The following is a 15,420-nucleotide window of genomic DNA, read 5'->3' as shown; positions in this document are numbered from 1 at the left end:
CCTGTTTCAGAACAGTAAATTTTTTTGCCTTTAGTGAATTGGAAAAGTGTGACAGCAGTAGCTGTGGTATGCTCTCACAGCCAGCATACTGGAAATACATACTGCTTCCTCTTGTGGTAGTAACTGGTATTAATTAAGAAGCTCTGCATTTGTCATATCAGGAATGACTGTGAGGTGAATCTATGCAATGGAAGTCTTTCACTGAATCTCTGTCCTTGTTTGTGATGTTATTTCCTTCTCATATGTTGGCTCTCTGGTCTTCCTGATGTTAAATCCAAGACTGCAGTAACAGGTTGCACTTCAGACTTACCAAAGTGCTATTAATGGAAGCTTTTATAGCTCTTAACAAATCTGCAAAAGCACCCGTAAGCCTGAAACACCATTTCTGTAGTGGGGGTTGGGCAGTTCTAGCTCGTTGTCTGGTTTAAGAAGGAGCTGAGGAATGTCATTGAAGAATTGAAAAGCCTGTGAGGTGAAGTTTATGCTTGTTTTCATATGAATCATACTCTCAATGTGTTGACCCAGAAAGTGATGTTGTTGTCCAAGATGACAGGCAAAATAAAATATTTACAGAACGTTTTCTTGGAATGTCTTGTAAAGAAATACTTTTCAAAAGCAAGTTCCATTGGAAGCATCTTGAACAAAATGTAGAGTGACTCAGTATTTGCATTTTGGTTGTTCTGTGACTAGTTAATAACCAAGTAGACTGTAAAATGTCACGTTGCCTTTTTTGTTTCAGCCTTGAGCCCTTTGTTTTCCTCATTGCTGTGCTAAAACCTCAGTATCTCTTGTCTGAGGTCTTCAATGCTTTGCATGCATTAATGGTGAAAGATGACTGTAAGGAAGTCATGATTTGATTTGTCTCAGCTGGCTGCAATGAGTTAAATAATTACAGGATGCCCAACCTCTGATAACCAAGGTAGTCATAACACTTTCTAGAAAGAATTACTACAGGAAAGTTTCAAATGACTGAGACTTAGTGTGGTCTCCCTGCTAGCACCTCCACTTCAGTCAAGACTGAGTTGGTGTTTGCTGAAGTGCTTTTGATGTCCCAGTGCTCTGCAGGTAGTAGGAAGTGGAGAAAGGTTGGTCAGACCCATCATCAAAACCCACAAAATCCACCTGGGCAATGTAGGGAACAACCTTAGTGACCCTTATGCCTTAATAATCTGCCCTTTTGGGAGCACAGGGAGGGTTAATATATGGTGAGTGATCTGGCTGATCTTAATAGTCCTACTTCTCTTGCACTATTTCACTTTCAACAGTATTTCATACCAACTGAACCAGAACTAGAAGCCAGGCTGCCTTTTCTGTGGTTAAAGGCACTGCACAATTAACTAGGCTTAGTTTATTGTGCAGGGGGAAACTCCTGGAGTGCTCTTTGGTACCAGCAGACTTGCAGGGTGCTCCTGTTTAAAGCTGAACTGAGATGATTGTGTGATCAGGACTGCAGGTATTTGTTGTGTAGCTGAGGATTCAGGCAAGGGATCACGTTCTTGCTCTTCAGAGTGCTCTTTACAGGTTCTCCTTTCTTAATTTGCTCAGAGCTGAAGCTCTAGGTGTTCCTGGCTGCCCACCAGCCATATACAGTATGCTGCTGGTGGCCATGCTATTGGAAATCGCTTTGCAGAGAGGATTTAATCCTGGAGTAGGAAACAGCCTCTGTTGTAACAGTGAACTCTGACTTGAATCTGAATGAGAAACATTCTTCAGCAGTGCCACATGGAAACGATGCCCTTTAGATGTGAGTCTGTTTGCTTTGGTGGAAAGGATGGTTCTGGGTGAGGTGATCTCTGCAGCTGCTGTGTGTGCTTTAGCAGGAAGTCTTTATCTTGGTGGTTATTTCATCTCCCACCAGTACCATTCTTACAGCAGCTGGTAACTTGAAAAACTCTAAGATCTTGATAATCTCTTGCATGTTGTATAGAAGGTGGGACAATGGGGGCTGTTAATAGCTTATCACAATTGAGTAGAATGTTTTCAAACTCCGTTCCTCAAGGACAGCAGATTTTAGAGTAATGGGTGTGTTCTCGGAATAGATGTGGAGGGAGGCATGTTGCCCTTCTGTTTTCTGTTACAAAATGCCACTTCCCAAGCCAAGTGGGATCTGCTGTTCCACTGATGATATTTTAAACTTGACAAAGCACCTGACTGTGGAAGCAAAACCACTTTATTGTGTCCATCTTTGAGATTCAGCATGAGTGGCTGTCCTTTAACATTCTGAAATGTCATTGTGGGTGTCTGAAGGTCAGTTCATCTACCAAAGAATTTTAAGGCTATGTATAAATAAGGCCATGTCATAGCTTGAAAAATGGTACATGAAATACCTTTTGTACCCTACACCCAAGCAGCTAAGCTCCTTGCTGCAACCTCTTCCAGCTTGCATGAGAATTTAAGGCATATTTTGGCTCTTTTGAAAGTGTTGCTGTTCATGTGTGTCTGACTTTAAAATCCAGGGTATTGGAAAGACAACACAAACAGAGCTTTCTGTTCAAGTACCTGTCATTGCTGTGTGAAAGGCCAGAGCAACTTAAGACGTGTTTCATAGAGACTGGAGATGTGATGTGTCCTTCTAGGGTGGGGAGGAACTTGATTCTGCTGCCTGGACTTGATCTTGAATCCTGGGGAGGATGGCTAACAGTGTGTTAGCTAAATGTGTTAACCTTGCAGGAGTCTGAAACACTAGGGAGCGGGTCAGGAGTCTTAATACATTTGCTGCTGCTGTAGGAATTGCTATGTGGGGTGGAACTCAGGAGGTCACAGATGGGAGGGATTATTCTTCAGAATAAAAGGCTTAACAGGAAAAGTGATCCTTTGCCTTATTTCCTGGAAACGCTATGTTAGCACAAATGCATGAGCAGTGTGGGCTGAGTGTGGAACCTCTGGCACTGAAAACCCATGAAGAGAACTTCAGAAAAATCGTTTATTTTATTGGAATCAGCATGAATGTATGATTCAGTAAATAGATTTTATATACATATAACAGCAGAAAATTTACATTCCATCTTCAAACTGCTGAAATAAACTTTTCCTTTAAAATTGTTTACAAGACAAAAATAATCTGCCACTGGTTTTGTGGTCATGCAAAATGTGTAAGTTACAGGTTTGTTTCATCCTGATGTAAAAACACTGCTTTTAAGGAAGCAGTTGCTTTGCACTCTAACCAATGTAGCAAAATATCCTTCAATGGAGTGTAAGGCCATACCGACTTTGTATATGTATATATTACAAATCCATATAGAAAAGACAGGGAGATCCCTTCTGAAGGGGAGTAGTGAGAATATACATGAACACTTCCTGATTAAGCTAGTTTATTCTCTTTGAAGGGTTTTACATGTGAAGGTTTAAGCATGGGTACACTTCATGTCCTTTCTCTAGTCTCTCTTCTGTTCTTTAGAGGAAAGAAGTATGAAAATTAATAAACATTGACTTTTCCCGTTATTTTTTCAGACCTGTGTTAATGAACCAGTAGAGGTACTCTGAGAGCACTTGAGATGCCCACTCCATTCTTAAGTCCAGTGATTAATTCTTGTTCTGTGAATACTTTTCCAATTATGTTCTGTGAGATGCTGATATTTTGGCACCCGTCTGTAAGGCAGAAAACTAAACCAGCTGAATACAAACTACTTCAGTGCCTATTTTAAAGAAGCTGATTTGAAGCTAAAGGGAGGTGAGTTTTGTCCCCTTAACAGCAGCTTTTTCCTATGCTCAAGAGAGTTGTTCAGCCTGGGGCAGTTTGAATGCTGCTGCTTCCTTCTGAGGTGTCAATAAGATTGAAGAAGGAAAATGCTCTTTGTTGCCTATCCTGTCCTGATCATGAACAAGCTTGAGAGGTATCTGTATCCTGACACGTTTTTAACGAGCACACAATATGCAAAAGCAATTTAAATCTGGATTTAGTATTTACAGAAGAATAATGATAATGGGCTCCGGATGGGTATGTCAAGAGGGTATAATCCTCTGCAGGAGGATCTATCTGTTGGCAAACACTGTGTTTTTACCCTGAGCTACCCTATAGAGTGTAGGGTGCCAGGTATTTCCCTCTCTGGGGAAACAGTGACTGCTGATACAGGGATGGGGCAGCCTGTAACATCTCATACTGTGTCTGCTAACCCCAGCCCAGCTCGTTTTGTCAGAATCCTTGGCTGTCCCTGACACAAACAGCATCAAGGCGCTGTTGTATTTTGGAACAAATGAGCTTTAAGTAGAGCTTTGAAGACAAAGATTTTCTTCATACAAGTGGCTTACAGATGGGAGAGACAGAAAATAGGATAAAACAAAGACACTACTTAATAGGCTTTTTTCAAAGTTTTTGGGGAGGTATTCTTCCTAGAGACCAGATTTTGGGGAGTTTGACCAGTGAGGGGAACGGAGACAATGCTTATCAAGGACATAAGGAAAACACTCTCTAGGTGCTGAACTATTCCCACTTCTATTTGTTTTGTATGTTTTCAACTAGTAAATACTCCTGGTGTGTGTGTGTGTATGTGTTTTATCTCCCCTCCAAAGTAAAACCAAATATGCAGTGGCTGTCCTGAGGAGAAATAGCTTAAGTATCTTTATTTTTCTTCTAAAGATAAATTCATTTACAAAACAATGTAAATGGGTGTGCGTTTATTGGAAGGGAGAAATTCCTGGATCCTCCCCTCCTTTTTTTATGCCATTTAAATGGAAGTTTTTCATTACTCCTCATCTCAGTTTTAATAAGCATGATAAGCTGTACACCATGGTAGCATGTGAGCAGACAATGCAGTCCATACAATGTCGCAGTCCACAATGATGTTAGCCTGCTTATGGCTGTTGTTTGATCTTGTTGTTTGGTGGTTACAAACAGCTGCTCGGACAGGCTTCTGCCTCTTCAGGATTCAAAGGCTGCTTCCAGAGTGGTGTTCACCAATGCTGCAGGGATGGGAAACTGCAATGAAATGTGGTGACCTTTGCCTGTCAGGCCATTTTCAGGTGAAGTCTTTAATGTGTTGCTTCATCTTTACATCTCCCTAGATCTCTTAATTCACTGAAGTTCTGCTCTATGCGTGCATGAATGGCTTTTAGCACAGTTGCCATCTATTTCAGCTCTTCTGAAACAGTCATCTCTTTACTGCAGCTTGGTTAAGTCTGAAAGAAGAGGTGAGCTCTGGCCATGATCTGTGATGTCAGTATGGCATGGCCAGGGTCTGGAACCACACAAAACTTACCTTTTTGTGTATGAATTCCATTTCACAGGAGGCTTGAGATGCTCCAGGTGATGCAATTTTTTGTTTTCAAGATACTCAGTTCCACATGAATGTGGTGAGTCACTTGGCCTTTGTGCCTTAACGTCTGTCTGTCATCTCCCATGCCTCTGGAGTCTGCTTGTCTGCTGGCCTGCTGCATCGGTCATTGCAGGGAGTTCAGTGCTGATTGTATGGTGAGATGCTCTGATGTTGCAGTGAGCAGCAAGATGGAGCTCAAAGGCAGAGTTCAAGCACAAGAAGTCACTCTTCCCAGCAAGTAGAAGCTGGATCACAAACCTGTCTCTCATTCTCGCATAACATCACTGTTTGGACCTTAGTGTTTATTTCACAAATACTCCATTTTGGATACTCCTGCAGCTGACAGATCCCCCAGATTAACCTGCTGTCTTGACCTGATTTAAGGAGGGATGTATCAACCATACCTTTGAGATGCATGTGTCTTTCAGCTGCCCTGTCCACTTTAGTAACCCTGCTCAGTGCTCGAGCACTGAACCTTTGCACGAGGTGCTGCTTTTACAGTTCTTCCCTTTGAGCAGGTTAACTTAGGCATTTGTCAGCTTGGCCCATGCTGATTCTCCCTTCTTGTTTTTGATCTAAGTGAAAGAATACAAGTGTTTTGGACAGAAACATAAATACGTCTGGGAAGAGAGAGACAGAAAGGAAACAGTACAAGTTCTGTGGTAGGTAAGGTCAGGGCAGAGTGTTTCAAACCCTTGTTAAGCATTTTCCCAGCCTAGGCAAGCATAAGGTAAAGGAACCTGTGCTCCCTTCTGCTAAGAGTTTATTGTGTCAGCCTCTAGCTGAGTGTTTCTTGTAGAGCTGAGCTCTGCCGCTGTGACCCCTAGCACTGGCCATGGTTACTTAATGCAATTATGAGAGGATATAAAAACAGAATAACTAATAGTGGTTAGTTTTCTGGTTGGGTTTTCTTTTGGTGGTGTTGTTATCCTGATTATAAAGTGGGAATTATGGCAAGTAAAGGCTGTTCATTATATTTATGCCTCTGAAGGGCGTATGGGTGTCCCTCAACTTAGCGGATGCAGCTGATCAGTGAGATGCGTTCCAGCACTATTCTGATGTTGCAGTGCTGCTGCTTCTCCGCTTCCTTTATTTTCTGGTTTCTTGAGCTTTGTTAGAGGTGACACTGCCCATGCTGTACTCTATCTTTTCCTCCATGGGGCAAGTCAAGCTTTGTGACTTCTCTCCCTCAAAGAACAAGCAGCAGTGTTTAAAACCTTAACTCCAAGGAGGACCACATGGGCTGGGATTGCAGTTTTAGTGCTGCTTGTGTGCACATTGAACACATTAAAGTGTCACTGCACTTGCTACAGTGAGAAGTAAGTACTACACTGTCTTGTACCTTACATTAGTCTTGGTCCACTCTGCTCCTCAGGGGCTTGTGTGTTGGTTCTTTACCCCATCACAAGAACTGTGACGAGGGACACCTTTAGAAATGTGCAAGTGGACAACCAGGGGAGGTGACTGAGTCCCCTCCCTGGCACAATCTCTTCAATATTGCATAGTTTTAGTTCAATAAATGTCAGTGTTTGGGGATTAGGTGGCAAGCAAGAAACACTGAAGCCTAAGCCCCAATCCTGCTACAGTTGGAAGTAAGGACCTGTTGATCTGCACAGGGCTATGACAATGCTGATTTAAGCAACACCACTATCAAGCCTCCACTATGATTGTGACTGAGTGTGTCTTCCCTATAAGGTTGATTCAGGCTTGAACTTGGCACTGTAATTTAGTGCCCAAATTCTGTGGTGTGCCAGCTGGCTGCAGCCTGAAGCTTGATTCATGCACTGAAAGCTACTTGAGAGCTCTGTGCTCCTCAGACCTGACAGCTCCAGACCAGCTCTACCTGTCCCTGCTTGTGCCAAGCTTGACTCACCTGCATAGCAATGACACACTTGTAGCTCTAAGTCAGTGCACATAGTTAATGATGATACCTTGTACCCCTGCCAGGCTCAGCCATGTATTCCCTGGGTAGGTGACATAGGGTGTCCTTGTTTGGCTTAAGCTACTTATCAATTCAAGTGGCAAACCTATAAATAAAAGCTAATTTCAAGCCAGGCTGATGGCTTATTTATGGTGGTATTACCCTATGCTCAGGCAAAGATGGATGACTGTACTGGAAGTGCCAGCACACTTGAACCTCAGGCTGGGAGCAAGTACTAGGGTTTTGTATTCTCTCTTCTTGCTGAGAACTAGTGTTGGGGAGCTGCTGAGGTCCCTCTCCCTTGTGCTTTTTGTTGTTGGCTTCTTACTGTTGTTAGGAGCAGTGGCATCACCAAGCACAGCCTGCATGCCCCAGCAGTGATGCTTTCGGTGCAGATAGGATTAAGCCGACATGAAGCTGTCCCTGCCTTCCCCTTAAGTGGCAACATCCCCTTCCGCTGAATCTTTTCCCAGTCCATATACTATCCCTGTACGTGGCCTGGATCAGCCCCTGGCTAACCCATCTCCAGCACTGCTGCGAGCCTGCCTTATCCCAGGATGGCCTTTAGCATGCTGTCTGTGATAGACCTAGGAGCAGGAATGTCACAAACCTGATTCCCTTACCATTTCCACTCAGAAGCTTGACAGTAAAGTGCATGGGGACTGTAACTTAAGTTTGCCAGACTTAATGGTCACAATTACTTGATAAAATCTCTTAATTCCTGCTGCCAGCCTTGACTCTTGCACCATACCTGTTAGCACAGTCTGCCCTGGATGCCAGGGGAAGACAGTGATGTGGCATGCTAGCAAACCTTTCCTATTGCTTTTCCTTCTCTGCCAGGATCCTCATTTGGTAATTTAACCACTGACTTCCTCTGCTGGGTGCTGAAGTCATCCCTCTCTTTATATATTGCCATGGCGTTTGTATCTTTTACTATGTTACAGTACCAGGAGCTTTGGTCCTTTGCTAGAAGCATGATGCTGGGACAACACAATAGGGTGAGTGAAGCTAGGGATGAACCTGGAAAGCTCCAATGAGAAGGTTTGTTTGGTTTGCTCCTCCTGTGCATGGGCGTTCAGTGGTTCCTCAGCTCAGCCTGTGCTTCCTATTCCCAAGCTAACTCCAGTGTTACTAGTCTGGGCCGTACGCTTCCATGCTCCCACAGTGTGGGATCACCTGAGGACATCACCCCACGGCTGCTCATGCAGTAGTTCTCGGAGGAGAATGACTCACCTAGTGCAAGACCTCCCCATCAGCTGTAGGTGGAGTAACTCTGAGCACATGCCCTGTGCAAAACATGCAACAACAACCCCTTACATGTTTCCTACTTCACAACAGATATTATTTCTTCTGGGGCCCTCTACTGCACACCATGGTAGAAGGAGATTGGGAATATAAGAACCTGATTTCCAATAACCAACTGCTATATACCTGGATTACTGGAAAATGTGGAGCCCTACAAGGACAACAGCCAAAACATCTGCCTTCTTTCTGACTTATGCTGCCTTGCTTTTGCACACAGGCAACAAAACTCGTGTCCACCCTTGCATTCCCCAGTTTTCTTCATGCATGCTTTGCCATGAAAGTGCTTCCCTGGGAGCTCTGTTACTCTGCCCTTTATGTATTTTGCCCTGTGTTTCCCAAGACGCTTGTCTCTACCAGCCCCTTCAAAGATGGCAGAGCAGAGGCCGTTAGCCCCATAGAAATGAAAGTTCAGATGGTGAAAGGAGACAAATGCAGAAAATGCAGTGTACTTGAATGAGGGAAGAGACTTGTGCAAATTCATTTGAGTAAGAGATAAACAACTGCCATTAAGAAATAATTAAGGAACAGATAAATGGATGAGAAGACCTAAAAGGACCTTGAGTAATTTTGAAGATGCTAAAATTAATGAATATTAGCTTCTGCTTTGGTGCTCATCCTAGCACCCTGAAGAATGATCAAGTATCTCGATTTTCTGATGGATGGAAAGTGATGGAAATCTATTGAAGCAGGAACAGCACAAGATACCCCTTAGTGGGAACAAGACAGGAGAGCATCAGGTGCTTCCTAACAGGGAAGAGGTCAGATACTTCTTTTGCTGAGCTGAACCTGTGGGATGCTCCAGCAGGGCAGGACGTGCTGCTCACAGGTACCCAGACAGGAGATGTGTGGTGTCCGTGGACAGGCAGACCTCCAGCTGCACTGGTAGGGTTGGGTTTTGAAGGAGAAGAGATCCATATTACTTTATTCATTGCTGCCTGTATCAAGGTTTTGTAGTAAGGAACGGAGTATTGAAAGTCTTTGGCACAGGGATAAGAACTATGTTCTATTAAGGAATGGCAGTACAGTACAAAAATACGATTGTATAAAATCTGTGGAAAAATATGGCACCATTTATAAGTCTTTGCTCCTTTCATATGTTCCTTTCTTTTTTAAAAATATATATTTTAAGTACTTCTAACCTTTTTTCCACCAGTATTAGGAAACCAAACAAGGTCATCAAATTACAGTCGAGATAAAGGACAACCAATAGTGTGATTTGAATTGTCTTGAATTTGCCTTAAAAATTAAGATCTTCAGAAGAGACAGAAGAAAAAAAACCTTCTAGAAAAATCTGGGGAAAACAACGACCAAACCTGTTTGCAGGACAAGAGAATATTCAGTGTTTGGAATTGTTTAATGCTTTAAGAAACAGAGCTCCCCAGTCCCCATCCTCTAGGACAGGAACAAGAGCCCTACCAGGCCTGTGAAGCCAATGACCCTGTCTTTAGTGTATTTAAAGGTAAGCTGGTGCTCGGCCAGGGTCAAGGCTCAGCCTTGCAGTCTGTAGCAGACCATGCGCATCCTGGTCTCTCCTGGACCCTCCTCAGGATCTCTCTTGGATTTCCATGCTACTGGGATCCCAGATGGAAAGCCACTTTAATCAAGAATTAGTGGGAAACATTCATCTACCCCAAAAATAGTAAGTTTATCCTACTTTTTTTTTTCATTTATATATAAGGAAAAATAATTCCTGCTCATGAAGTGATACATTTCCAGCAACACGTGGAAATAATGCTATGTGTGATAAAGCTCTGTTTTTCCAAATAATCTAAGTGAATTAGGACCCTATTTTCTCTCCTTGCTGCCAGACCAACTTCTGTCTCTTGATCAGAAGTTTTGCTTCTGAGTCTTGCTCTTAACAAAAGCTAACAATTACCGCATTAAATTCCATCACAATATGCCTGGAAGCTATCCTGCAATATTAAATCCCTTATGTTCTTACTAATAAATATAATTGCTGGCACTGTTAAAGCAGCCTGCTTTGAAGATGAGATAGGTTATCAAAGCAAGCTCTGTTGCAATACAGAGACTAAACACAGTCTAGTACAGATGGAGAAAAATGTTTGAAAACAGCACAGACTTGCCAGGGGCTCCTAGGAGAGTCTAAGCTCTTGCCTATGTGGTGGAACTGTCTGGCAGGACATCTGTGGGACAGCAGTCTCAGCACCACCAGACCCTTGTCAAGACCCCAGCACGTTTCATGTTGGGATGTGTGTGCTGCTCGCTGTCACCATGCGGGCAGCCCTGGGGCTGGAAAACGGCCAGAATGGAAACTGGCTGCTTAATGAAGAGAAAGTAACACAGCCTATGGTGAGCATCAAACGTGGGCAGGGTTGGAGTGGATGCAAAGGAAGGATGGTAAGTGGTAAGGATTCTTACTTCAGTCCCTAACCTCCCATGGGCTCCACTAGTAGAACCACAAGCATCTTTCTGATGTTTTCTAGTCCCAAATTTGACTTCCTCTGGCCTTACTCCCTGCCAAGAAGTGACGCTGGAGCTCTAGTAAAGCAGTAACTATGAGTTTATCTACATCTCCAAGCAGTAGATCTAGGATGAACATAGGCTTCTTCTTTAGTTTCAACGCCCTTCTCTAAGGTGGAGCAGAATTAAGTGAACTGGGAATGTATTCTCCTTGCTCTGGTCTTGCCCTTGGGATGTAGGGTCAAAAAGTACTTGGGGGGAGGATGCTGCATGGGATTAAGGACTCACAGTCAAATCCTTAAAGCAGCTCCCATTAGGAAGCAAACCCACAGCCCTGCAGCTGGCTGTGCCCCATGAGCTATCCCAAGTGGCCTGGGAGACTGAAAAGTCATGTGGACCACAACCACATCGCCTGACTCCAATGTCTGGGCATTGAAGCAGGACCTTTCTCCCAAATGCCAGCCTTGCGTGAGCATGGGCTGCCAAGCCCATCCCTGCTGCTGGGCAGGGAGGGGAATTCCCTGGATTTGCCTTTCATCTCAGACAAGGACGCGCCGTTGAGAGCAGTTGCACGACGCGCGGTTGGCACGACCGGCTGCCGCGCACAGGGAGAGTTCAATAATTCAGCAAGCAAAACCAGAGCCAGCAGCAGCCCTGGGCCACAGCCAAGGCTCAGGAAGTTGTCCTAGCAGCAGATGACACCTCTGCTCCTCAGCTTGAGGTCTCCCTGCTTGGGGAAGCGCTGTCTGCCAGGGGAAGAAGCAGCCCTCAGGTTTTCTGCTGCTTGAGGAGAGGGAAGGGGCTGATGTACTGGTTCACGCTGGTATCGCATGACCTTCCCCTGTCTCAGCAGCGCAATGGGACTCAAAACTAGGTGGCCTTTGCCAAAGCATTAGGAAATACTGCCATTTGCCCTAGTCCACACCATGCCCACCACTTTTTTCTGTTTCATTCCTTTTTTTTTTTAACTTTTTTTCTTATCCTTGGTTACTTTCTTTACATTATATTTTTCTTTAAATAAAGTGTATTTAGTGCTGGTGAAAGGTGCTGAATTGGCAGCTGTGGAGATGGGTGTCCCTCTACCCAGCCCAGGAAAGCCCTGGGCTTTTTTCTCTTGGCACCCTGTGCTAAGAGACCTCACAGGTCCCTGTGCTCTCCTACCCTCTCCCATAGCTGCCTTTTGCTGCGCTGCTTGGGACACCTGTAGCTGAGCACAAACTCCCACCTCCTGTCCCAGGCTTGGACCCTGCTGGCCTGGCCCAGACTGGACCTGTACTTTGAGCTGTTCCAGCTGTTGTGGAGGATGCAGGAGCCTGTCTGTTCCCAACGCAAGCATCAAAGCTACAGCCTAGGTCAGCTGTGGCCTGGTGCTGAGCAGGAGATGGGAAAGTGGAAGCACCCCTTGGGTACCACTTGTCTCTCCGCCTTCTAGTGCCTAATCCAGACCTGACCCCAAGTGCTTCAGTGCAGACTGATTGTCTCTTCCTTCATGCTGTCTTTTACCTCCCTTGCTAAAGTGCAAACACGACTGAACCGCCCTGGGTGCTGGAGAGGCAAGTGGGACATTGAGCCCTTGACTCACCCATGCCAGCCCCAAGCCAGGCTTCCAAATAATACCCTGGAGGCATTTGGGGTGTCTCCCCACCCCAAAATCTGACACCAACCTGTGCTATCACTTGGTCAAAGGGTAACCAACCCCTTTGCTCACCCATTCCCATCTCCCTCCCCCAATTCCCTATCCCCACCAAACTGTGCCAGCCTCCCCCAGGGCTCTGCTGGGTAGCAGAGAGGGCAAAGCAGCTGCTCTATCTTCCTATCTGTGTTAAAGCTAAATGCAGCACCAAAATAGATACAAAAATAGAGTTTTGGGTCCATTGGCCCAGCTTTGCTATTAATATTACTGCTATGAAATGTCTGAAAATAAGAACTGCTCTCTCTATACACACCTTCCCCCCCCCCCCTTTACTGACACTATTGCCACTTGCCCGGCCCTGTTGCAACAAGGCATGAATATGCCTGTTTTCTTTACATTTTAAATACAATCATTTCCACCCCCAGTTGTAAGCAAACATGGCAGAAAGGGGGGTGGAAAAACATAAAGAAAGAAAGAGCTGTTTTCAAAATCCTTCATCATTTCTAGTCATCATTTCTTATGTTCTGAATAGCATTTCTGCTTCCTGGGACTCAAATCCTGCCAGGTCATTTAAAAGGACAGAAGCTACCTGCAATTTCTGATGAAGGCCCTGATGTCCTTCTCGGGTTTCCCATTGGATGGTCTCTTATGGGGATGAGAGAGGTGATGTATTTGCTTTCCTCTATCCAAAAGTCACAAAGTGTTTGATCGGCAAACCCGTGACTAAAAAAGTAAATATATAAAATAAACAACAACCCACAGCCTCTTTCTTAAGTTTCCAGTTTTCAAAGTGCAAAACCTAGAGAAGCACAGAATGATTTTCCTGTTTTTTTTTCCTTTCATTAGGGCTTTCTTTCCCCACGTGCTTGACTGGTATGGCCTTTCTATAGCAAAAGTCAGATAAAGCATAGTTGCAGTCATTTCTGCACATGGAATCATGAATCATTCCAGTGACTTGAGGATCTAAGCTGTTAATAGGCTAAAAAAAGGATTTTTTTTTTTTGTTTCTCTTTTTTTTGGATTGTTTTCTCTTTGCATTATAATTAAGCATGAATATATATTAATATATTACACTGCTTGGATTGCAGCGGGAGCAATCCAAACCTTCCTATGCTGCAAAAGTAACCCCCACCCTGCACTCCCAAGAGCTGTTTTTTTTTCTCCTCCCTGTGCCTGTTATCCTCAGTTCACATGATTAAAAGTCCCTCCCAGCCTCCCTCCCCCCTTTTGTTTTAGTAGATATTGCCGCATTCTTAAATTCATGCATTGCTGCATTGCTATTGCACATATATAGAGGATTGCTCGCTCCCTCCCAGCTGCTCCCCTTCCCTCACTGGTTGTGCACATCCTCTCTGCGGACGATCTTGTAGATGATCCAGTAGAAAATGTTGAAGATGAGGAATGCCATGGGGAAGGCGATGCGGGAGATCTTGTCAATCTTCTTGGCTCGCTGAATGAAGAGCTTCCGCATCTCCTCGGGGGAGCGGGATGGCGGGGGAACGGGGTTGGCTGTGTTGTTGTTGTTGGCACCCTTGACGGAGATGCCATCCTTGGCTTGTAGGCAAGCTGGTCCCATGCCGTAGGCAGTGAAGTTGAACCTGCCTTCGCCAGCTTCGTCCTCCTGAAACAGATTCAGCATGGGACTCTACTTAAAATGAGATATAGACAGTGCACCCTCGCTATAAGGCTCTCCACTGACAACTTCCTGCTCTGCAAGGGAAAGATGCCTCCCTCATGCCCCGACCTCAGCTCTTGGGAGATCAGCCTTATAGAGGGGCGCCAGCTGTGTTATGCACAGATGCAAATCAGGGGATTCAGGCACCCCATGAAGAACAGGACTGACTTCCACCCCAGTCTTTGACATACTTGAAGGGTTTATGGTACTGCTTTTATTTTTCCAGTTGCATCCCCTGTTTTGCTTCTGCCTTTCCCCCCCCACCCCTGCTCCTGTCAACACCTTCTTTGCTTTGCCTGTGCTGTACCAGCTTGCCCAGAAGGAGTGGGCTCCATGTAACTCACATAGTTGAAGCTGCAGCATGAGGCTTCCTACAGAGTTACATGGATTGTGCAGGCGCCGAGACCTGTCCAGGAAAAGACCTCTGCAGGCAGTGTGCCACCAGCCCTCTGCTTGCAGCCATGGGACACCTCAAGCACCACGATACCTCCCCACAAGCCATCTTCTAGGTAAGGACCCAAAGTGCCCTTCAGCAAGTCAATGGTAAGATGTGGCTGCTTATGCTAATTCCAGTTTTAGAGAAAAATTAATTTAGTTTCCAGTCTGATGGCAAATGATATTGCTGTTTTGGTGGAGGCCTTGTGAGCTTCTCAGAATGATTTTAGCCCTGTTTTATTGAACACGGGGATGTAATCACAGGGAAAACAGAGTCTGGCCAAAGTAACACAACCAATGAGTTGCATAGGCAGGGTCAGCAACCCAAAGCTCCTGACTACATGTCACCAAGGCTAATTGTTAGACCAGTGGCACTAATGAACTGCCGAGAAGGCAGTCAACACTGCCGAGAAGGCAGTCAACACTGACCTACTGGCCCCTTTCCTCGTAACCTGCCTGCCCAATGTGCCTGCTGCCCCTTTTGCCCTCCTTTGCAGGGTCTTTTCTGGATGGCCCCTATATCAAGCAGGTAGCTGCATGGAATGGAGGCACTGTGCTGGGGGAGAGCAGAAGGGAGAGCACGCTGGCATATCTGAGCAAAGCAAAACAGCCCAAATAAAATCAAGCCTTCTTTTTCCTGTAGTTTTTGGGAGAGGGTGGCAATGTGGTGAGTTGTGTGATCTGCCAACTGGCTTACATGTTTCTGAGTCCTGGCTGAGACGATTTTGCAGGCATTTGGATAATTCTTCCCTGCTCTGGTTGTGTCCTTCCAGATGGA

The 15,420-nt window shown here is 45.0% G+C and overlaps 1 protein-coding gene across 2 annotated transcripts in view; it reads right to left on the bottom strand.

Moving 5' to 3' along the window:
• Positions 1 to 13,763: 13,763 nt before the first annotated feature.
• GLRA1 (glycine receptor alpha 1) overlaps positions 13,764 to 15,420 on the bottom strand; it is a 36,666-nt gene continuing 35,009 nt past the window's right edge. The window contains exon 9 of one of the 2 annotated variants that reach the window (XM_057411934.1): positions 13,764 to 14,177. In XM_057411934.1, the coding sequence (XP_057267917.1) occupies positions 13,863 to 14,177 (315 nt within the window). In that variant the 3' untranslated portion in view covers positions 13,764 to 13,862. The remainder of the gene's footprint in view (positions 14,178 to 15,420) is intronic. The other variant, XM_057411935.1, reaches the window with a different exon arrangement.

Source organism: Pezoporus wallicus, unplaced genomic scaffold, assembly GCF_028554395.1.
Source record: "Pezoporus wallicus isolate ANWC-B61680 ecotype Strahan unplaced genomic scaffold, APGP_CSIRO_Pwel_v1 contig_6354, whole genome shotgun sequence".
NCBI lineage: Eukaryota > Metazoa > Chordata > Aves > Psittaciformes > Psittacidae > Pezoporus > Pezoporus wallicus.
This window is presented reverse-complemented; position numbering and strand designations above follow the sequence as displayed.